Source organism: Bubalus kerabau, chromosome 4 (assembly GCF_029407905.1).
Source record: "Bubalus kerabau isolate K-KA32 ecotype Philippines breed swamp buffalo chromosome 4, PCC_UOA_SB_1v2, whole genome shotgun sequence".
In the NCBI taxonomy this organism is placed as follows: Eukaryota; Metazoa; Chordata; class Mammalia; order Artiodactyla; family Bovidae; genus Bubalus; species Bubalus kerabau.
Window position 1 is genome coordinate 26,374,009 of NC_073627.1, and position 21,567 is coordinate 26,395,575.

Genomic DNA, 21,567 nt, shown 5'->3' on the forward strand with positions numbered 1-21,567 from the left:
AGCTCTGTATGTTTGTGCCCCGTGGCGGTGCCGAGCCACAGCCTGGTGTGAAGGCTTAGATGAGGAAAGGTCTGTGGAACTCTGGGGTTTGGTTTGGCTTGGTTTTGTGAATGTGTGTGACTGAGCATGTGGACTCAAGGACGCGTTTACTAGGGGGCAAATGTGAGTCTGTGTGTTTATAAGCCAATGTGTGAGTGTTACCCTGGTATGTATAAATGTGTCTGTGAGTGAGTGTGAATGTAGGTTTACTTGTGTGAGTGAATGTGAATACATGTGTTCTGGAAAGGGTTTAGGATGTGTGAATGCTTGTATATTTATTTGTGAACATAATGAATATGGGTGTTTGTGACTCTGTATGACAAGGTATATATTTATGTGCAATGTCAGCCTGTAACTAAGAGTGATTGTGTGCATTTGTGTGTCAATATGTGTAAAAAAAGGGGGGGGGCTACATATGTGTGGTATCTGGCCAGAGCAAGGAACCCAAGGAAAAAGAGAGCAGATACCAGCGCATTAAGAAATGAGCCGCAGCAGAAGCTGGGCCCCGGTATGCATGAGTATCTCTCACCTACTCCCAGCCTTAGAGACACAGAAAATAGGACATATGTTTATTTTTAATTTTTTATTTCTCCATCTTTCAGATATACATAGAATGGAAAGAGGATCACAGGGCTGGCAGGAGCAAGGAGCAGTGGGCAGACCAGTTGCACAGAGGGTACACTTGAGCTAGTTGGTGGGTCCTTGGGGCTCCCTAAGGCCCCATCAGTGCCACTACTGGGAAGGCAGGGTGCTCAGGAAGACACGGAACCACACACAGTCCAGACCCACAGATCACAAAGACAGCATCAAAGAGGGGGCTTACAAAACAACAAGATTTTACCAAAGACCTTACAATTATAGACATAAAAAAGGGGAAGGCAAATTCCAGAAAGCTACAGAACAGGTAGATGATGTCCTTTCCATATAGTACAAAACAAACCTGACGGACTTTCCTATAGGTAGTATTTTTTTCAGTGTTAAGAAACCAAAATTTCACCTTCTCTTCTTAAAAAAAAAAAATTAACTGCTTTCCATTTAAATAGTTTTGTTTTTTGCTTTTTTTCCCTCTCTATTTGACTTGAGTTTCCTGGTTCAGTTCCCAAAGCTGAGCTTCTCTCACTTTCTCTCCCTTTCTCTTCTCTCTTCCTCTCCCCTTTCTCTGTCCCTCACTCTTCCTCATCCTCCTCCATCTCGGCCTTGTCCTGGCTGGCGGCCCCGGGGCCTGAGGTCTTGTTCTCTTTTTTCCACTTCATGCGGCGGTTCTGGAACCAAATCTTGATCTGTCTTTCTGTGAGGCAGAGCGCGTGCGCGATCTCGATCCGCCGCCGCCTCGTCAGGTAGCGATTGTAGTGAAACTCCTTCTCCAGCTCCAGGGTCTGATAGCGGGTGTAGGTCTGGCGTCCTCGCTTGCGGTCGGTCCCTGCTCAGAGTATTTACGGGAGAAAAGTCAGTGCGTGCAGAATAAGCCATAACAAGGAAAACCATGCAAGTGACCCTGGAGTGCGACTCTAGGCCTGCCCTGAGGGCTTTTCGCAAAAAGAAAAGGAGACAAACCGCCTTACAGGTCCAGTCTACCCCTCCCCCATCCTGTTATGGAATGAGGAGGAGGTGAGAATTTGCAGATTTCCTTCGCGCAGTGGAGTTGGTCTGAGAGCAGTTGCCCTCTGCTATTTTCCAATGAGTGGCTGAGGTTCAGGCTGTCCTGCCTGCCCACCTGCCCAGACAACTCAGCCCTCCAAAGCAATCTTTGGGCCTCTGGGAAGGCACAGGAGGAGAGGAGAGACAGCAGCCTGGTTTGGGGTGGAACACTCAGTACCTGGCTGGTGGGGGCAGATGGGCAGGGGAGAGCTTCCCAGGTTAGGCCCCAAACCCTGAGGAAGCTGGAGGGAGGTTGTGCTGGGGGAGGTGCTGGTGCCAGCCCTCCTAGGAAGGAGACAGTGGGAGGAGGGGTTGGGGGCCTAATTTCAAGTCAGATAAAAGCCAAGCTGAAATGTTTATGAGCAGAAAAATTTGGGCTTTAATAAATCAGCTGGAAAGGCAGTTGAATTATGGAGCAGGTAATGGGAACTGTGACCACTAATACTGATGGAATAAGAGCTGGGCTTCTCTTGGCCCTCAACCCTGGCTGGACTGGGAGCCTCTGACCACATATCTTGGGTTTCCTGGATCTTGAGAGAGGCCTTAGAGTCCAGGGCAACACAAAGTCAGGAGACCCCCACAGTGCCTCTGGTCTCTTGGGGTTTCTGCAGTAGCTGCCTCAGCGGCCTGCACTCTCTAACTCTTGATTTGACTTCTTGGAGTCCTTGTTTCTCCCCCAAGAGGACATCCATCCTTCTGGAAGGACACTGGAAAACTTGTTGGCCAGTTCTCCAGGGGTGCTAGGAAGGGCACCTGAAGAAGTCAGCTGGGCTCCCCATGAGGCCTCTGCTCCATTCTCTAGTTCTCCTGCCTCCCCCTTCCCAAGTTCACTGGGGAGTAAGAAGCCTCTCTCTTTTGGCCTCCGCCCCCTTCTCTCCACCTGCCTCTGTGTCCCTGACTGAATCCTCATCTCTTCTCACACCCCCTCCTCCCGCAAGGCCTCTAGAGCCCACCTCTAATTGTCCAGAAGGGAATAATGGGGGAGCGGGTTGGCTGGGAGGAAAGAGGGAGGGGAGAACTGCTCAGAGCTACAGCCCCCTCCCCCAGACCTCATCCAAGCTGGGGCTGAAGGGACACACCCAGAGATGAGATCCCCGCCGGGGGAAGGGGGGGGGGACCCTAATGGCTATTCTCTGCAAACCCCAGCCTTCCTCCACAAGACAAACGGCCTCGTCTCCAGCCCGTGCCGGCGCGGCTGATAAATATTTAAAGCTAAAAGGCCAGGAGGAAGAGTGGGGGGTGGGCTGGGGGCTCAGAGCGCCGCGGCGTCGGCGAAGAGGGATCCGCCAGGGAAGCAGAGCGAGCCTGAGAGCACCAAGCAAAATTGGGAGGGGGGCGGCGCGCCGTGTCGCGGCTCGGGGGGGGGCCGCGTCCCCAGGGCCGATCTCCTACCAGGAGCACTCTGGACGCGAAGAAGGGCGGTTGGCCGGGAAGGGGGCGCCTTCCGGGATATGTGCCCGGGCCACTGCGGCTCGGGATGGCTCGGTGCGCGGCGTTACCTGAGCTTCGCATCCAGGGGTAGATCCGGAAGTTACTCTCGGCCGCCAAGTCCGAGTCCCTCTGCTCCTTGGCGCCCGCCGCCTTGGCAGAGTCGCCGGGACACACCCCGGAGAGGTTCTGCTCAAAGGGCGCGCAGTGCATGTTGAAGGAACTCGGCTCGAGCCCGTAGCCGGCCGCGTAGACGCCGGCTGCGCTCTGGCCCGCCATGCCCCCCCCGCCGGGGTACAAGCCCTGCATCGAGGCGGCGAAGGAAGCGCCCGAACCGGCTCCATAGCCCGGGCGCTGGGGGTTGGAAGCAAACGCACAAGAAGTTTGTTCGGGGAAGGCTCCGGTAGCGAAAACCGAACTTGCGGCAGGATATTTAGAAAATAAAGCATTCGCATAATACAATGAACTCATAATTTGGCCGGATGATTTGTAGGCAGGGACGTTTTAGTGTCGGTTTTACGAGATTCCTTGATATATTACAGAATTAGAGTCCAGATTTACACCAAAAAGGACCCCCTTTTTCCTCTCTGGACCACGTGACCCCGCCCACGTGACGTCCCCTCAGCCAATGGCCGAGCAGCCTCCCCACGGCTCCCGGTAATGTGGAAAAAATTGTGTGGCGTTGGATTTATAAAATATGATCAATAATGAATGGGAAAGCCAGGCCCTATGGATTGGGGCTGGGGGGCTCCAGGGCCGCTGTCGACCCCCGTGGGCTGGAGGCAGCTTGCAGGCGAGATTTGGAGGAGGAAGGGATTGAGTGGAAGGGAAAACAAATAACCTGAGAGGGATCCGAGTTGTCACCCACCCCCGCCCCATCCTCCCCAGCCCGTTACCCAGCCAGAAACAAACGCAGAGATTGCACACAACCGGTGGGTGGGGGCGGGCAGGCCAGGTCTTTATTAATCTGGAGTGATTCAGCCTGCCTGGCCCTTTGGGGAAACTTGGTCCGGACTTGGTCCGTTTCTCCTGAGGTGAGGCGCGAGGTGAGCCTGGCCTCACGCTTTCTCTGTGTGCGGCCCAGACAGAACGGGCAGGGATGCAGCGAGGTTTCGTGGGTGCTCCCAGCGGTGCGGGATCCAGCCCCAGGGGCGTTGGATGCTGCAGTTTCTGATGGCTTTAAAAAAAAAAAAAAAGGTTTGAAAATAAAAAAAAAAGGAAGAAGGTGGGGTGGGTGGGAAGAGAAAGGAAGGAGGAGGGTGGCCCGGTATGCTGCTCTGGTTCTGGGAGGCGGATGCCTCAGTCGAGCGTGGCTGCTGGAGAAGCAGAGCGAGAAAAGGAAGGAAGGCAGCGAACCACCACCTCGGCGCTGGGCGAAGGTAGCCAAGTCCCAGAAAGGGAGAGGCAGGGAAGAGCATCTCCCTTCTCCTTCTCCCCCCACCAGAGTACGAGAAAAATACAAATATAAGTCAGTTTAGCAGCTCGGTACTGAACCTCTACCCCTGCACACACAGACACACACACACACACAGACACACACACACACACACGAGAGAGAACACGCAAAAACAAAGGGGGAGGTGCGGGGGTGGTGTGGGACAAAGTCAACAGCCCACGCGCATCTCTCCAGCGTGGCCTGGGCGCGAGGGTCTCCGGGGCCCGCAGCCTCGGAACGCGAAGGGAGGGGGTTTCTCTCGGCTCCCCTCCCTCGTTTCTCTCTCCTCCAATCGCGCGCAGCCGCCTCCCTCACCCCCTGCGCCCCTGGGCCAAGGGACTGCACCACCTGCCTCCAGCCTCCGCCCCCTCCTCTGCGCTGCCGGGCCTGGCGGGCTCTAGAGCCGATAGACCGGCTCCCCCCGCAAATCTGCAAGGCACTGGGAGCAAATGAGGAGAGCGGGTCGGGCCAGTCTCGGGTTCTCGCTTGTAAACTTTATTGTAACTCTTCCGCCCTTTTCAGGCGCAGACAACAGAACAAAGTATAGAGGAACAACAAAATATATAATTAGCCCTCCCTCCCCCCAATAAAGCAATTCACGGATACAGGATACATTCTCTTCACAGTAAACCTAAGAACACTTTTAACAATTGCCCACAGCGCGCATGCTAACTAAAGTAACCTCTTTTGAGAAACACTTAAGACGAAATTGTCAAACCAAAGCGGCGGGCGCGGGGGGGGGAGGGTGGAGGAAAAGAGAGAAGCCAGAGAGAAAGCCAGCGAGCTAGGAAGGACAGCGTGAGGGGGGGTGGGGGGGTGGGAGGGGAAATGAGGACAAGGCGAGAGAGAGAGAGAAAGAGAGAGAAAAGAGAGGGAGGGAGACAGAAAGAATTACGGCGTGAATAGGCAGTTTCATGTTGTTGGGAGAACTTAGCAGAAATCGGTACCTCGGTCATTACAAAGAAGCACGTTCAAAGGAAAAAAAGACCATTGCACAAGGAGGCTTTTTACATGGGGCGGGGGCGTGGGGGGGGGGTGCTCAGCCAGGCCGCAGCCGCTTACCCTCGCAGGGCGAGGGAGTCCATGCTTAGAATCCTTTTCTTTCCCCCTGGCCCCCAAGAGAAGGGAAGGAGATCCACGGTAGCTCACACACAGAAGCTATTACGAGATACTACCACTAGCGGGGACTGGCGCGGCGGGGACGCTGCGGTGGGAGGCCAGGCTCCGGGCCCCGCTCGCGGGGCCAGAGCTCTCTCGGGCGGGGGCGGGCGACGGTGGCGCGGTCGGGGGACCGGCGGCCGCAGGGCGGCCGCGGCCCTGGCAGTCCCAGCTGGAGCCTACTTCTTGTCGCCCTTCTGCGCGTCTCCCTCGTCCGCCGCCTCCGGGGCCCGCTCCAGCTTCTGTTTCTCCAGCTCCTCCTGCTCGCATTTGCTGCTGGGGAACTTGTCTTTGTTGTTCTCTTTTTTCCACTTCATCCTCCGGTTCTGGAACCAAATTTTGACCTGTCTCTCTGTCAGTCCCAGTGCATGCGATACCTCGATCCGCCGCTTGCGAGTCAGATAGGGATTAAATAGGAACTCCTTCTCCAGCTCCAGGGTCTGGTAGCGGCTGTAGGTCTGTCGGCCTCGCCTGCGTCCGGCGGCTGCTGGGAATAGGGGAAAGGGCGAGACAGAGGAGAAGGGAGGGGAGGGTGGGGGAGGGGGCAGAGACGGAGAAGGTTGGAAGATTCGTGAACCAGCCTAGGAGACCAGTATATTAAGGGCAGGGGACCTTCTACCCCGCGCAGGGGCGGGAGCGCTGGGAGGCCGCGGTCAGTGGAGGGGGGGGGGGTGGTGAGGGGGATCAGACACCACTGAATCTAACGGAACCAGAAAGGGGTCCCCCCTCCCCTGGTAAGCAGCTCCAGAGAGTTGGGCGGGGGTGGTTGAATCTATTAAAAGTGCCATAAACTTTAGAAGGAAGGATGTGAAGGAGGGGGAAAAATAAGAATAAAAAAAGCCGGGATGGGGACGAATGGACCCACCTTGAAAAGCCCCCAGAGCCTCTGCCCCAGAAGAAAAGTTTCTTCAGGGTAATTAAACTATAAAGCAATTGAGAAGTGCAAAAGTTGAGCGCCCCCACTCCCGCCACCCTTTCTCCACTACCCCCCATAAAACAGTAAAAGGGGAAAAAGGAGGGGAAGAAGAAAAGTCAGGCAGGGTGAGGGGTTTATGGATTCAGGAAATGTCGCTTAGCGACCTCCTTCGAGGGAAACAAAAAGAAGAAAAGGAAGGAAAGGGAGGAAGGAAGGAAAGAAGGGGGAGGCTATCTGAAACGGAGCGAGCACGTCTTCCAGGAGCTGGGGACACCGCTGCCCGGCCTGCCCGGCCCCCTGCCCGTCCTGGGCCCCGGGTCTCCCTTCCTCCCCCGCCCCCCCGCCGGCCCCCGACGCGAGCTCACCTTGCGGGCGCATCCAGGGGAAGAGCTGTGTGGGCGACGGGCTCTGCTCGGACCCCTCGGCCTCCTCTCCCAGGCCGCTGGCGGCGGTGAGCTTGCAGTCGGCGTACTGCACCAGGTCTGGATCCTGCGCACCGAACAGGCTCTGCCGCTGCAGCGGGTCGTAGCCGTAGAAGTTGCCCGGGTCCCCGTGGCAAGCCACAGCGCACGGGTTCTGCTGGTAGGGAGCCGTGGACAGCGAAGACGGCCCGTGGTAGAACTCCTGGATTTGCGACGGGTGCTGGAAGCTACCGCCGCTGCTGGGACCGTACACCACGGTGGGTCGGCCGCCCAGGTCCTGGGCGAAGCCGCAGTCATAATAATTGGGGCGCAGGGACTCCCCGGTTTTGTATTTGGAGAACAGTGAGTTGACGAAATAAGAGCTCATTTTATTGAATTTTGAGGCGGCGGCGGCGGCGGCGGCTGTAGTTGGGGGCTGTTGGGGAGGGGGTGGGGAGGGGGAAAGGGAGGGAGAGAGAGAGAAAAAAACGCGGATTCGCCGGCTCCTAGTCACCCTCGCCAGGAAAGGAGACGGGAAGGGAGGAGGTGGGGGAAAGAAAAGAAAGAAAAGGCGAAGAAGATCTCGAAGCCACCACACTTTTTGTGATTTCCAGGAATAGAAAAGGACAGCGAAGCCTCCAAAAGTCTAAGCTTGCATGGCAGCCGCGGTTCGCTCGCCCTCCCCCCACCCCCCACCCCCCACACAAAAATATACCGCCACTTAAAGAGGTCCTCGCTTTACATTTCGAAGAAGGGATGCCAGTTCATAAACAGTTTTCGGTGATTTACTTCCCTGCAAATGAGTTGTTTCATATTTTGCACTGTCTTTTCATGATCATTTGCATCCATTAGAGACCCCGCATCCTATTGGCTTCTCCGTACTCCTCCCGGACAGAACGCAGAGCGAGGGTGAGAGCGAGGGAGAGCGAGCGAGAGAGAGAGCGAGAGCAGAGAGCGCCAGGGAGTGAGGAGACAGCGGAAAAAAAAAGGAGGGGAAGAAAAAAAAAACACCCAGGGAGAGAGAGGGGGAGAGGGGGAGAGAGGGGGGAAGGAGAGGGGGGGAGAGAGAGAATGAATACGGATTAAATCTGTTTAACTACCTACATTAATGAGATATCTCTTGCCTCACAACAAATCAAATACCTTCGCAGACCACCCCCAAAGACTGATGTGGGGGAGTCACGGAAAAAAACACGCACACACATGCACAACGCGCCAGGCGTAGGCACGCTGTTAATTTCGCGATTTTAACGAGGCAGTTGGAGTCTTTTTAAATGTCAGGGTCGCTTCGGAAAAATGTAAAAGAACACGGTTTAATTGCGCCGAGTTTTAAAAGGTCCTATAAATGTAATTGGTATTTTAATACAAGTTATCAAATCATACAGCTTCCTCTCCTAAACATATTTTCAAACAAACGAGGTAGTCATATTTAAAGCTTTAATGATCAATTTCCTTATTATTGATAAAGGTTTAACTATCGTGTGGAGGGAATTGGCTGGGTAACCGGCCCCCCAAAAAACGGCTGTAAACTCTTTAACAAACTATAAAACGCAATAAAGCCGAGTCTGTTGTTGTTTATGCCGCAGCGCATAAAAGCTGTTAGCATTTTACGAGTTCTTTCCTCTACAGCTATAAAACTGCAGCTTCGATCGCCCCCGCCGCCCGACTGCAGCACGGTGGGGGTGACAAAGCCGAAATGAGAATGATTATGAGGGTTTTTTTTCGGCGCAAACGGTGACTTTTCTGAGATTTTCCGCCTCCTTCAGCTGTGGGAGCACCTGCCCCCACTCCCTCTCTGGAGCCCCCAAAGTAGCCCTCTCTGCCCCACCCAGGCCACTCACCAACTTTCCTTCGTTAAACAAACAAGGTTTTTCTTTGGAGAAGGGATCCAGGAGGGCTTGAGGAGGCATCCCGAGGAAGAGCTGAAACTTTCTGGTTAATGGGCAGTGGAGAAATCCTGAACAAAGCTCACCCTGCAACTCAATCTGTAGTTTAACACAGCCTTGGGTGGCCTGAGAAGGGGGTGCTAGAATGAGGAGGGGGTCTCTAGAAGGCACTGGGGCCCAGTAAGCAAGCCTTTAGGAGACCAACTCTGTGTGATGGGAGAGGGGTCTGATGCCACCCGCAGGATAACACCAGCTGGGCTGCCCTAGTCCTGCACCCAGGCCTTGGGACCCAGTAACCAAGCCCAACTGGCTCCCAACCTTTTCAGGCCAGTTCACTACGCCTTCCACATCACCACTAGGTGAGAGGGCACCAACGGGCCAGCAGCACATCAGAGGGAGGGGAGAGCAACTGAGGCTGCCTTCCCGGTGTCTGGCCTTGGTGCCCACAGTCTTGTGCCTTCCTTCCTCTGCCCTGGGCAGTGACTGCAGAGGGTGTGTGGGGAGGGGCACCTTTTAGCCTTCACTGTCCTTTCAGCCACTGTCACTGCCTCACCTGACCTTGGGGTGGAGGGATTTGGATACAGCAAGGCCAGAGTTCCCCATGTTCTCTCCTTTCCCCTTGGGCGCCTCTAGTTAAACCTGGCTCTCCCTCCAGATCTAAGGACCTAGGGCCTGAAACACAGAGTGCAGAACCCAGCTGACTGGGTGCCACCCTGTCTTGCCAGTTGCCTTTGCCGGCCTACGGCCTAGTGACAGTGGCGGCCAAGCTTTAGAAGGCCCCAAACTGAGAATCGGAACCAATGGCTTCCTGAAGAGGCTCCTTGACCAACGAAAGGAAAGAAGGAAGGAAGGGAGACAGAGAAAGACATTTTCTAGCAACAAAGGTGGAGGCTTTACAAATACATTCAGTCTATTGTTTATTCATGAGAGAGTGGCTTGCTTTTGGAGGGGTGTTTTGGGGGGTTCCACTCATCTTCCCCTTTGTAAAAATGAAACCTATTACCTCTTCTAAGGGGAAGGTACCACTGGGGCCACTTGATCCTTCAAAAGTGAATCTGAAGACTGGAGAGGGGCTGATAGGGAAAGGGAGAAAGGAGAAAAGGAGAAAGGAGAAAAGGAGAGGAGCAAATCAGGGTCTTGAATGTTTAGTGCCTGGCTGATAGGTGGTGAGGCAGCGGGAGGCAGAGTTAAGTTGTTGCCGAAGCGAACATTTTTATCAAGTGCAGGGGATTTTATGGTCATGATTTGAGGACTCACCGGTGAGGTAGAAATTCAATGGCTTGTTCTAAATCATCCCTACACCGTGCCAGAAATTCCTGATGGAAGGAAAATGTTTCTATTATAAGAAAAAACAAGAAAGAGCGAGGAGATAATTTATAAACACCCAACGGAGCGCAGATTTATTAGAGAAACTCAAGTTGAGAAACTCCGCTTTCCGCTTCGCACCCGGTCCAGGGGGAGGAGAGGCGAGGCTGCAGAGTGGCTAATTTTAAGGAGAAGGGGGGCATCTATTTCTCGCGCAGGTTTGTCCGAAATGGGGAACAAGGATCGGGCCGGGCCGGTTGGGGAGGAAATGGGAGATTTGGAATCTAAGGGGCTATGGGCAGGGGCTGACAGCGCGCGGGTCACCGAACGACAAACGCCTGGAGTCCAGGCCTCCAGCTGCTAACTTGAGAAGGGACTGGTGCTCTCCAGGTCTGCCTGAGGCCGGGGCCAGAGCGCACGGAGCCGGAGCTCTCACCTGGAAACCACGGGACGCGGGGAGAACCGAGCCCGTGCTTCCTGCACTGCGCCTGTCCCCACAGCCACGCAGAAAACGCACTCTTTTCTGGCGGCCCAACTTGGCCCAGAACTACTCAGGAAAAACCCGAGCCTTTCGCACCTCGCCGTCCTGGGGAGCCCCTGCCCCAGCCTGGATCGCCCGGAGCCGCCCCGCCCAGCCCCGGCCACATACAAAGGCTCTGGAGCCTCGGTCCTTGCCGAGCCGCAACGCCGGCTCTGGGCACCTCCGAATCCCCGCCAAAGCCACGGATCCGTTCCCCCTATAGTGCCCTTATCCCCCACCCGGCCTGGCTCACCCGGTTCCCTCTCCCGCCGATCTTGCAGCAGCCTGGGGCGGCTTTCTCTCCATCCGACCCGCTTCTGCCCGCTCGCCCTCTCACCTGACCTGCTCACCCGTATCCGCAGGCATTCTTCTCGCCCCCATCCCGGAAAATCTCATTTTTCTGAACCAATCCTCCTCTTTTATTTGGATTCACTGGTTCTATAGTTACTATTATTCCCCATTTTCATGCATTTGTTGTCCCACGGAACATAGAAACTGGGTGAGAAGCCCTGAGCCCTCCTTCTGGGGGAAATAAAAAAAATGATCATTTGAGGAGAGGAGGTCAATCAACATCACTATATCTTAAATCTATAAAATGGGGGAAACGGCCATAATGAACCCTATTTTTATTCTGGGCAAATAATTCATGACTTTTGGTAGCGCTCAATTCATAGATTTCAGGGCCGACCGAGGTGCGAGGTGCAGCAGCAGCGCCCGAAGCCGCCGCACCGGGGATTTTTCACGTGGAGCAAGGATGCCATCTAGCGGCCGTGTTGAGGAAAGGCGCCGCCGCCACCTCTCTCTCCTGCCTCTCCGAGAACCTGCCACCGTGCCAACAACCCCGAGAAACTTTCAATATTAACCTAAAAGGAGAGGAAAATGAGAGCGTGCGAAGGGGAAGGCGTCGGAAATCAGGAAATGGTTCATGAAATTGTGCAGTTGTTAGAGATTTAAAAAAGAGAGAGAGGAACAAAAAGAGAGAGATGGTGGGAAGGGAAAAATAAGTCAACTTTTCTCTCTCTCACCCCCCACCTCAAGCCCTTAATTTCGGGCGGTGACGGCCGAGCAGTGCGCCTAGTATGGCCCCTAAAAGGGGGAGCCGAACACTTTTCAAACCCAACACGATTGTTTCAAATTCTGAGGGAAAACAATTGGGCTTTCTGTGGGGGGAGAGGAGGCCCGAGAGGGTGGGACAGGACTAAAAGGATCAAGAGGCTGCTCGCGCCCAGACGTCTGGCCCCGCCGGACCTGCGTGCGTGTGTGTGTGTGTGTGCCCGCGCGCGTGTGCAGGGGGCTTCTCTTTATGACGCCCGATTGCGGGAGGGGGGGCGCTTACGAGGAACAAAGACTAGAGTCTCAATTGCGTTCTGTGAAGCGTTTGTGACAACAAAGTGTTCTTCCCTCGCCCCTCCCTCCTCGCCCCTCTTTGCCCCCTGGGGCCACCCGGAAACCCCGCGCCCCGCGCTCCGGGCGGGTGTGGGTGGGGGCGGCTGAGCCAGGCCCACCCAATCGCCCGCCAGGCCGGGAGCCCAGGCCCAGCTGTGGCTCTCTCAGCTCCGGAAAGTTTCCCCTCACTGTTTGCTTTGCTGCTGTTTAGTTTCTTAACCTTCAGAAATTTATACGCTATAAACTTTTATAGCGGTCATATTCTTTTATTGCTGCGCACACGGCATTGAATTCCTCTCCCGGCTTCTCTCTGGCTCGCACTCTCCCGGTCCCCCTCTCTGAATCTCTCTCTTTTATTACAGCAGATTTCCCCATCTCCGGCTTCCGAGCCTCTGCATCTTCGTCTTTGTTTGTCTTTAAAGAAGCCACCCGAGGCTGGGGACCCAGACGCCGCCGCCGGAGGCTTCCCGGGGCGCCCTCGCCCCCCTACCCGGCAGCACTCCGTTCAGTTCCTGCCTCTCTTTTTGCGTTTTCCTTTTGGCGGAATCTGGCCTTCTCAGCTCCGTCTCAGCTCAGGCTGGCTCCTGGGAGCCCAGGATGGGGAGGGAGCCTAGTCTACGCAAGTTCTAAAGGCAGATTCACTTGATATACCGACTGGAACCCTCGGAGGAGAACGCGGGTTGGGGCCCCGGCGTACCAGGAGCTTCGCGTTCTCCTGCCTCCGGCTGTCTCTCCGATCTTGCGTTCGCTGGAGAGGGGTAGGCCTGGCCTTTTCGCTTCCAGGCCGGTTTCACAAGGGCCAGGCTTTGTCCCCACCTCTATCCCAACCTCAGGGTCTCCGCGGACTGCAGCACCGTTGGGTGGGCCCGGTGGGAGTCTCCGGCAGGAGTCCGGTGCCCAAGAGCCAGCCCGGCAGAAACGGAATCCCAGCGCCTGGATGAGAACCGCCTGGCGGCCGACAACAGCGCTCCTCATCTGAGGCTTTGGTGGTGGACGCCGCAGTCTGAGGGACAGAAAGGTGCCTTTTGAAACCGAATTTAGTTTTGGGGTCCGACTGGGGAAGGGATTCCCACCCCCGCCCCGCCTCAACCATTTCTGTTCGACACACAACTGTCTCTCCCAGCCTGAAAGAGCTGCCTCCCCAGGCCCCACTCCCACCAAACTCCACCCGCATTCCACCAAGGCTGCGACCCCGAGGCTCAGATTGGAGCCTCAGACTCCAGGTGGGGATTGAAAACCTAGGGTTCACTCTTTTTGAGGGGTGGAAGAAAGGACAGCCTGGCCTTGTGGAGGCCTCTATTTGCATCCTGTCCCTCTGCTGCAGGGAATAGCAGAAAGAAGTTACTGCTCTCTTCACTTGTGTGACATTTTAAAGTGACCAAACCAAGATGCCTTTCTCAGCCAGCTGAGAGGACCTGCTTCCAGGCATGGCAGGGCAACCTTGCCTTTCCTCTGGCTCTGGAAGTGGTGGGGAAGTCTCCAGCATAACTTAAGAGGAAGGTCTCATTGCTCCCTGCAGACCCAGACCCTATCTCTCATCTTTCTTTCCTTTTCTTCCCCTCCAGTCTCCCAGCCCTCCTGTTGGAAGGTTCTTCTCAGTTTAAACAGAGGTCCTGGGTCCACACCAGCTCTCAGCTCCTGCAGGAAGCCCACCCTACAAAGTCTAAGGAGAAATCTCTTGGGCACAGGACTTTTCTCTTTTTTTCCAAGCCACCCTCTTGGAACTAGCACCTCTACTTCTGGTCAGGTGAGGAGAGCCAACACAGAATGACACACGAGAGGCTTATTGTCTAGAGTGATATATATTTTTTGTTCTTTTTCTTGTTTCTTTTTCTTCCAAAACAATCAGAGCTCTAAGCCCTTCACCCTCCCCTCTCCCACCCACAACCCTCCCTTGTAAGTGACAACTGAAAACAGGCGAGACGATCACCCCCAAAGAAATCACAAAACACAGCACAATTTCACGACTGCCACCGACGAAGCAAAAAAAGTTCTACTGGAATGTCCCCTTGCAGGGTCGGGATTAGCAGGAGCCAGAGTCTATGAATTGAGGGCGGTTGGAAAGGGGGGGAAGCAGGGGGAAGAAAGGAAGCAGAGAGTAAGCCCTAGTCTAACGCTTAGGTGCGATTTCGGCCTCTTTCCTTAGCAAGCGGGACTGCTCCCCAGAAGCGTGCGCGCGCAGGTCGCCATCCAGGCGGGTCTCAGCGCTTCTGCGCTGAAGCGGCAGCTGCCAAGCCCAAGGCTCCTCCGCAGGGGTCGGACTGGGCAGGACTGGAGGAATAAGTCAAGCTCCGCAAGCCCAGAGTTTTTGCTCCTCCCTGTCCTCCACGACTTGCTCTGGAGAGAAGCCCAGGAATCGATGCACAATAAATTCTCCATCGGGTTCTCCTGACCTGCTTTCCCGCCTAAGGAGGAGTAGAGCTAGCAGAGGATGGAGGGTGGAGAGGGGGGTTCTACAGGGGTGACTTGACTCGCTGGTGCAAGGTGGACTGGCCGAACAGAGTTGATTTCAGAGCTGGGGAGGATGCAGAAGAATGCAGCAGGGCCGGTGTCAAGCAAGAGAAGCCACAGTCTCTGTCAAGCAGGGCACAGATGAACAGGAGGATGACATTGTCAAGGCTTATGACCCACGATCTGACCTCCTTTTGTTGGAAGGATAGGAAAACAACATGCAGAATTAAACATTTCCTGCAGCAAAACGTGTGTATGTGGACTACTTTCATAAAACCTAAGAGACTCTCATAAGACCACCACTGCCTTTCCTTGCCCTTTCTAGCCCACCAGCTGGGGAACTGAGTTTATCCCATTTGGCCTTGAGTCCATGCCTGGGGACAGTTAAGGAGTCCATGGGGGTGGTGTTGTGATGCTGGGCCCCTTGAACTGCAGCGCCTCATTCAGGAATGTGTCTCGAGACATCTTCTTGGTGTGTTTTGCATTAGGGGTAGACCCTGGACTTTTCTGATGGTCTAGGGGCTATTCTGCCAGATGTGGGGTGTGATGGCACTTGGGGTGTCACTTGAGTGTTGACTGTGGGCTTTTCCCATTGTTACTGTGGGCTCCAGGCTTTATGCAGGCGGGCATCTGTTGGGCTGTGTGCAGTTGGAGTGTCCCCGGGTGACTTTGGGATAGGTGTGTGGGAAGGAACAGGCAGGTTGGAAGTGAGGAACTGGGGTTGCCCAGAAAAATTAGGAGGGTTACTAGGGACTCTACTAGGGGTTGTCTTTCCTTGTGGCCCATCACCTTCTTAGGAATCAACTACATCTACCTTCTAAATCAATAAAAACTCCTCCTGAGACCCAGGGAGAAGAGAAGGACAGGTGAGGGCAAAGGAAAGGAGAGAGCCTCTAGATACAGGAAAGGACTTTGAAGAGAAAGATCCCCTTCCCCATTCACTTGAATACATCCCAGACAGCACTGGCTGTGCAGCCATCACTTATAAATAAGTGTGAGATGGAGAAGGGGTAGGGGGGGCTAGAGGAATCTTTACTCTTTGCCCTGTTCCTTATTCATTTTCTTCATTTTCATCCGCCGGTTCTGAAACCAGATTTTGACTTGTCTCTCACTCAGATTGAGGAGTCTGGCCACTTCGTGCCTACGGTCCCTGGTGAGGTACATATTGAACAGAAACTCCTTCTCTAGCTCCAGCGTCTGGTATTTGGTGTAGGGACAGCGCTTTTTCCGGGAAGAGCGAGCGTGCAGCCAGTTGGCGGAGGGGTTGGCTGAAAGAGAAGCAGCGATAGAATCAAAGAAAGGAAAGGGGGTGAAGGGCCCCTGTGTTCTCCTTCCAAGAGGGTGCCCCTTTGGTCTCTACTCCCCATTTTGCATTAGAGAAAGGGCCACCTGGGCCTTCAGCTCCCAGAAAGGGTCTCAGAGATGGGCCAGGAGTTGCTATAGATACTTCCAGGTGGGAAATTTGGGGACAGGATAGAGCCAAACCTGTGCCAGGCATCCCACAACTTCCCAAGCTTTCCCTGTCCCAGGCCCTCTCTCAGTCTCTTTCTCGGCTTGGGTCAGAACTGGTTAGGATTCAGGTCAGAGCCCAGCCTGGCTGAAGCCCCCTCCCCCACCAGCTCTACAAGACTAACTAGAGGTGGCTGGCTGACTGAAGAGTACTAGCTCTAAGTCTGAGAGGTAAGAGAAAGACTGAGCTGGGGGAGAGGAGAGTGGCTTCTGCCCAGCCAAACTGAGGGACCTCCTGGCCCTCCAGTCCAGTGCACCCTCCTGTCTTAATCACAAGCTTGGGTCTCTTGGCCACATGGCAGCAGGCATATGTGTCTATGTGATATCTCGCTGCCCCCCCCCAACACCACACACCACAAATATGGTTTGCATTTAGAGACGCAAACATTCAGCACACTCCAATTCACATGCAACCCAATTACAACCATTTATCACCTCCAGCCTGTGGACAAGAGAGCGCTGGGGGCTCACAGATAACTTATGGTTGCAATAGTCTCCGTTTCCGCTCCTGCTCATCTCGCAGTTTGGTTAAAGCAAGTTCAGGGAAATTGGGATGCAAGATTGCTCCAGTCCCAAGGTGGGGAGCCATGGATCATGTGGGGGTAACAGAAGTCCATCACAGCACACCTAAATCCAACTGGCTCCACCCGGTGAGAGGGAACAGAGAAAGGGGTGATTGAGGGGAAGTGGGGGATAAAAAGGAAACAAAAATATATGCAGGCTTCTCTTCTCCTTACCCCTAAACTCAGAAAAGTTGCCAAATAAAGCAGAGTTAATTAAAAATAGCAGCCACCCTCTGCTAGATTCCTTCATCTCAAATGAAAAGCACTGAATTTTTTTTTAAAGTAATAATAATCTGGTTCATCCTACACTAAGTACCCTGTCTTACCAATTTGCAGTGCTATTTCCTTAATGTGATTGCCTGGGATGAGACCCGCAGTCACATTAAATATGAAAGAGGAAAAAAAAACTGTTAATAATTGATCCTAGCCAAACTACTGCCTTGCAATAATGGACTTTCCAGGCAGAGTTTGAGGGCCTGGGGTGGGGGGCCTGCTTGGGTGTGAGCAGGAAGGCTTTGGGAAGAGCCGTGTTACCCAAACGTCAGCTCTTGTGATCCTACCTGGCAGGTTGGAAGGGGTGACCTGAGGGAGTAGGGCAACTCTCTTCCCTCCAGCAGGCAATAAACCCCAAAGGACCCGTGGGTCACTCTGTTGGTGGGAAATCCGGCAGGGCAAGCAGAGACTTAAAAAATCTGACCCTCACTCTTGAAAAAGAGTAAGGGGTGAGGACTTGTCCCCACCAGCCTGCAGGTTATTGTTTGGGGCCTGAGGTCCGACCAACTTGCCCTTCTCAGCCTTAAAAAACGAAAAATCCGAGACTTTCTGATCCCCTTAGGGAGCAGCACCTCCTGGAAATTAGTCAGACTGGGGTTCCTAGAGGGGGTGCATTTGGAGGGGTGGGAGACGGTGAGAAACTATCTTCCGAGGATAAGGTTCTCCGCCTCTCCGCAAGCCTCTCTTCCCCCCACCCTTCCTCTCCCCAGGGTCCTTTTGGGATCTCTCTCCACGCCGCGGGTCGGCCCTGAAGTTCGGAAGCGATTCCTCGACTCCCCGCGAGGCGGACAGCTCCGGCTGGAGCTAGGGAGCCCTGCGGAGAGCAGCGGGAACCGCAGGAAAGGAAGCCGCAACCCGGGCGAGGATGCCAAAGGAGGGGAGGGGGCGACCGGAGGAAAGGCTCCTGGGGAGGGGCCGGTGCATCCCGGGAGCGGGCTCAGTCTCTGGGTCCTGGGCATCCCCCGCCCCTCCCGGCGCCGGCTGCGGACCCTGAGCGGCTACTGAGCGAGATCTGCTAGGAACAATCCTCCGCCAAGCTGTTGCATCGCAAATAAAATCCTAATGAGCCCCCTCCCACTTCCCCTTGGCCGGCTTTTACGGTGTGCGCGTGGCGCGGGGAGCCCTGCCAGCCGTGCAGGGCCCGGCTTCCCGGCGCGCTCCCGCCCTGGCCCGCGCGGGCTCTCGGCCTCTCTGGCTGCCTCCCCGGCCCCGCCAGCTCCTCTTCCAGCCGGCGGTTATCGGCCTCTTCCCGGGCTTTCGGAAGGCCTCCGGGGGCGTGGGGGAAGAGAGGCCGAGAGAACGGCGAGCTGGTCCCTGAGCCCCGGGTTCCCGCTGGACTTGACGGAGTGGGGCGGCGCGCCTCCAGCGGCCTCAGTCTCCCTTTCTGGAGCACCCAGCTGCCTCCCTTCCTTCCTCCGTCTTCCCTCCGCCCTCGCCTTGCTCTCTGGCCATCGCCGCGGTTTCCCTTCACATTGTCCGCAGTTTATTGCCTCTCCCCTCCCCTCCCCCTCGCCTGGCCTTCGGCCTGGGTATTTCCTCACTTTTTATAACTTACTTTGATCCGGCCTCTCTTTGTCCTCGCTTCCTTCGCAAATTTTATTGTCCCCGTAGCCGGGTCTTTGATTAGACAGGACGGCCTCCCTGCCCGCCGAAGTTTCCAAACTGTACTCGGGCGTGCCCTGCTTGAGCAGCTCCCCAGGCGCGCCCAGCAGCGGCTCCGCCTTCACAGCCGCCTGGCCCTGCCCCGGAGCAGCTTCGCCGCGCGGCGCCGGCTCCAGCCAGGTGCGGAGGTACCTGCTCTCGGCCGGCGGGACGCCCTGGGGCTGGATGTAGGGGTGGTAGACGGACGGCAGGCTTCCGGACGCGTGCGGGCTCAGCGGCGCCCAGGATGCGCCGAACACTGGCGCTTTGGGCTGGAAGCTGCACGAGGGGAACTCCAGGTGCTCCGCGTGGCCCGGCTGCCGGGGGCTCGCGTACTGGCCGGAAGGAAACTTGGCTGGAGGCGCGTCCTCACTCTCGTGACTTATGATCGAGTCGACATAATAGCTGCTAAGCGTCCCAGAAATGGACATTCTCAGACATTATCCGGGCGCTCGCAGGGGGAAGGGAAACGCTCGCGCGCGGCGCTCAAGCAGGGAGAGGTGGCACCCGGACCGGTGTGAGGGCTTTCGGACGCGACCCCCCCAGCCCCCCACCCTCCCACCCCCACCCCCTGCTCAACTTCTCAGCCAACAAAGTACAGTGGAGCAGCCCGGCTCAGCGCTCCTTGCAAAATGATTGGTCAAAGTTTTTCCGACTGCCTGATAAAGCGTCAGCTCCGACATAAATCAATCGGGCGAGGGGGCTGCGCTCTCGCTGTCATACGTCCGCACCGCATTCCATATCGAGGATGGATTGTTTTATGCTGATGCAATGTGCTATCACGTCAGGGCTCCGGCGGCCACGTAACCTCAGCCCAAGCTGCCGTCCGCCCGCCCCCCACCCCCCCACCCCCGCTTTTGCAGGAAGGGGGGCAGTTCTCGACGTGGGGCGGCGGGGGCGGAGGAGAGGCGGAGGGAAAGCAGCGGGCTGCCTCGGGAGGGACGCTGGCTGTGGAGCCCTCTCCCCGGGCGGGTCCGAGAGGGAGCGCAGGACACAGGGAGGGAGAGAGCTGCAGCCAGGGGAGCGGCCCGAGAGGCCCGGGGCATAATTAAAGAAAGAGGAGGTGGTCCCGGCCAAACACACCTCCACTCCACCCCTCCGGCCCTCGTTTCCTCTTCCCAGTCCCTTGACGCAATATGTTTATTAAACAATAGCGCGGCGGCAAGCCACTGGAGATGAAGGAAAGGGGATGGGGGAGAGTTGGGGTTATATAGGAGGGGACTCTGTAACTAGTTTGGGACGTTTGTAGGCCTGGGACTTTCTCCTGACCCCTCAGCAGCTGAGGGAGGAGAGAAGGGAATAAAAGTGCCTGAGTGTCCAAAGATACTGTCCTAAAATCTAGCTGTCTTGAAATTAGAGCCCATATGAGGATAAAGGGATTCATCAGGCAGGCCCTGGAAAGTTGAGCCTCTGAAAGAGTCTAGTACAACTAGTCAAAGCTCCTTTAAATTTCTTGGGCCTCTCTGGCCTTGGTCAGAGGAAAGGGAGGTGCACAGCCATCTCTCCTTTCCTCCACTGAACACCAGACCCTTAACACTGCCCATGGGGGAGCCGAACGGGAGAAAGGGTTAAGGGAAGTTCCCTAAGGCGTCAGCAGAGCAGAGCTGTGAGAAGGGGTTCAGAGTTATCTCCCCTTCTTCCCAGTGGGGAAGGAGGTGAGTCCGGGAGTTTTCGCCTCTCCTGACCGCTCTTCCCCAGCATTGCCCGCTCCGAAGGATTTCCAAACACCCTGTATTGGGCACCAGCATAGACTGGGAACCTGCGGGGTCAGTCTCCCGCTCACCCGCCGCTTTTCCTCCTGCAGACTCTTGCAAGGAGCTACCAAATAGCCCACTTGATTGGTATCTACTCAGCGGCCCTCCGCCGGGACTCCCCCGGGGCCACCGGCTGGCTTTCTGGCCCATCTCCAGCCGTCGCTCCTCCGGCTTCTGCCCTCGCTGCTGTTGCTTCTGGTGGTGTGGACGCTCAGGGAGGGGCGGCCCCTGGACAGACCCGCTTCTCTCAGGTCAGGCTTCAGGCAGGCTGGGGCCGATTTTCTTAGCATTCTCCGACCCTGGGCCCTGATAAGACAGGCTGTCCCAGTCCTGTCCTTTTAATAAAAGCGGGACCATTCTAATTTGCGGTTTTATCTTTTTGGCCATGCACCCTTCTGCCATGCAGAAGGCTGCGGATCACCTCCACACACGCACAGACACACTCCCGCCCGCTTTTCTTTCCAAATGAAGCCATCTCGTGTCATTACGTGTGAAATACGAGGGCAAAGCGCCATATTTCTTCACATTATGGCGATTTCAAAATGATTTTTTAAAGATCAATGCCGGCGCCCAGTCGGCCCCCTCCTTTTCCACCCCAGCTCTCTGAGGGCGACAGCCCAGCAGATCCGGAACCAAACAGCGTGAAGATCTGCTTTTTCCATGGGACCCAAGTGGGAAAAGAGAAATTCGATGCAAATTCTTCTAAGTAGCGTTTGGACGCTGGGGAAAGTCGAGGGAGCTCCCCAGACTCGCTAGCGAAAAAGCTGGGCACAGGGCGAATGAATCACAGTTATGGAAAAGCACCTGTTCTCCATTTGCCAGACCTATGCCTATGCCGTCTGCTGTTGGCTTTACCTGTAATACAGATACTCTTTAGGGGGAAAAAAAAAAGAAAGAAAAAAACTCCTCTCCTACTATAAATAATGGTGTTATGAAGCATGGCGGGCTGAGTATATGACTTTTCGTAATATATAAATTAGGGCCCCAAAGGACATGAGGGCTGTGGCCAGGGACTTTTTTATTTATGACAAAGCTACAGCGCACTGGGCTCTTCTTAAGACCCAGGCTGTGCAGACGCTGGGCTCCCGCCCTTCTGGTTGCCATTCTGTCTCTGGCTTTGCGGCTGCCTCTCTTTGTGACAAGAGAGAAGTTGAGAGAGTCACTTAGTTTAGGGAAGAAGTTTGAGGAAGAAGAACATTTAGGCTCATGACCTGTGCCCTACAAGGGTGGGGTGTCCCCACAGACAGGTTTGTGGACTGCTGTC

At 55.4% G+C, this 21,567-nt stretch overlaps 3 protein-coding genes across 4 annotated transcripts; all 3 read right to left on the minus strand.

Moving 5' to 3' along the window:
• Positions 1 to 613: 613 nt before the first annotated feature.
• On the minus strand, positions 614 to 3,685 carry HOXB7 (homeobox B7). 2 transcript variants are annotated; one of them, XM_055576100.1, is made up of 2 exons: positions 3,177 to 3,685; positions 614 to 1,459 (listed from the first exon to the last, which is right to left on the minus strand). In XM_055576100.1, the coding sequence occupies exons 1-2, from the start codon at positions 3,574 to 3,576 to the stop codon at positions 1,206 to 1,208; spliced, it is 654 nt and encodes a 217-aa protein (XP_055432075.1). In that variant the 5' UTR covers positions 3,577 to 3,685; the 3' UTR covers positions 614 to 1,205. The 2 variants fall into 2 exon arrangements, with proteins under 2 accessions (XP_055432075.1, XP_055432076.1); XM_055576101.1 differs by having other exon boundaries at positions 1,322 to 1,459; positions 3,070 to 3,685.
• Positions 3,686 to 5,733: 2,048 nt separating this feature from the next.
• On the minus strand, positions 5,734 to 18,578 carry HOXB8 (homeobox B8). The gene is made up of 4 exons (XM_055576104.1): positions 18,464 to 18,578; positions 12,810 to 13,115; positions 6,980 to 7,451; positions 5,734 to 6,185 (listed from the first exon to the last, which is right to left on the minus strand). The coding sequence occupies exons 3-4, from the start codon at positions 7,401 to 7,403 to the stop codon at positions 5,878 to 5,880; spliced, it is 732 nt and encodes a 243-aa protein (XP_055432079.1). The 5' UTR covers positions 7,404 to 7,451; positions 12,810 to 13,115; positions 18,464 to 18,578; the 3' UTR covers positions 5,734 to 5,877.
• Positions 13,961 to 18,980, minus strand: HOXB9 (homeobox B9). The gene is made up of 2 exons (XM_055576103.1): positions 18,464 to 18,980; positions 13,961 to 15,831 (listed from the first exon to the last, which is right to left on the minus strand). The coding sequence occupies exons 1-2, from the start codon at positions 18,978 to 18,980 to the stop codon at positions 15,596 to 15,598; spliced, it is 753 nt and encodes a 250-aa protein (XP_055432078.1). The 3' UTR covers positions 13,961 to 15,595.
• Positions 18,981 to 21,567: the final 2,587 nt, after the last annotated feature.

Coding starts and splice junctions, on each gene's coding strand:
- HOXB9 (XM_055576103.1), bottom strand. CDS start 18,980: ATGTCCATTTCTGGGACGCTTAGCAGCTATTATGTCGACTCGATCATA. Junction 15,832..18,463: donor CAAAGAGAGGCCGGATCAAA/GTAAGTTATAAA, acceptor CTTCTCTTTCAG/CCAACCCCTCCGCCAACTGG.
- HOXB8 (XM_055576104.1), bottom strand. CDS start 7,403: ATGAGCTCTTATTTCGTCAACTCACTGTTCTCCAAATACAAAACCGGG. Junction 6,186..6,979: donor CCCCTGGATGCGCCCGCAAG/GTGAGCTCGCGT, acceptor CCCTATTCCCAG/CAGCCGCCGGACGCAGGCGA.
- HOXB7 (XM_055576100.1), bottom strand. CDS start 3,576: ATGAGTTCATTGTATTATGCGAATGCTTTATTTTCTAAATATCCTGCC. Junction 1,460..3,176: donor CCCCTGGATGCGAAGCTCAG/GTAACGCCGCGC, acceptor TACTCTGAGCAG/GGACCGACCGCAAGCGAGGA.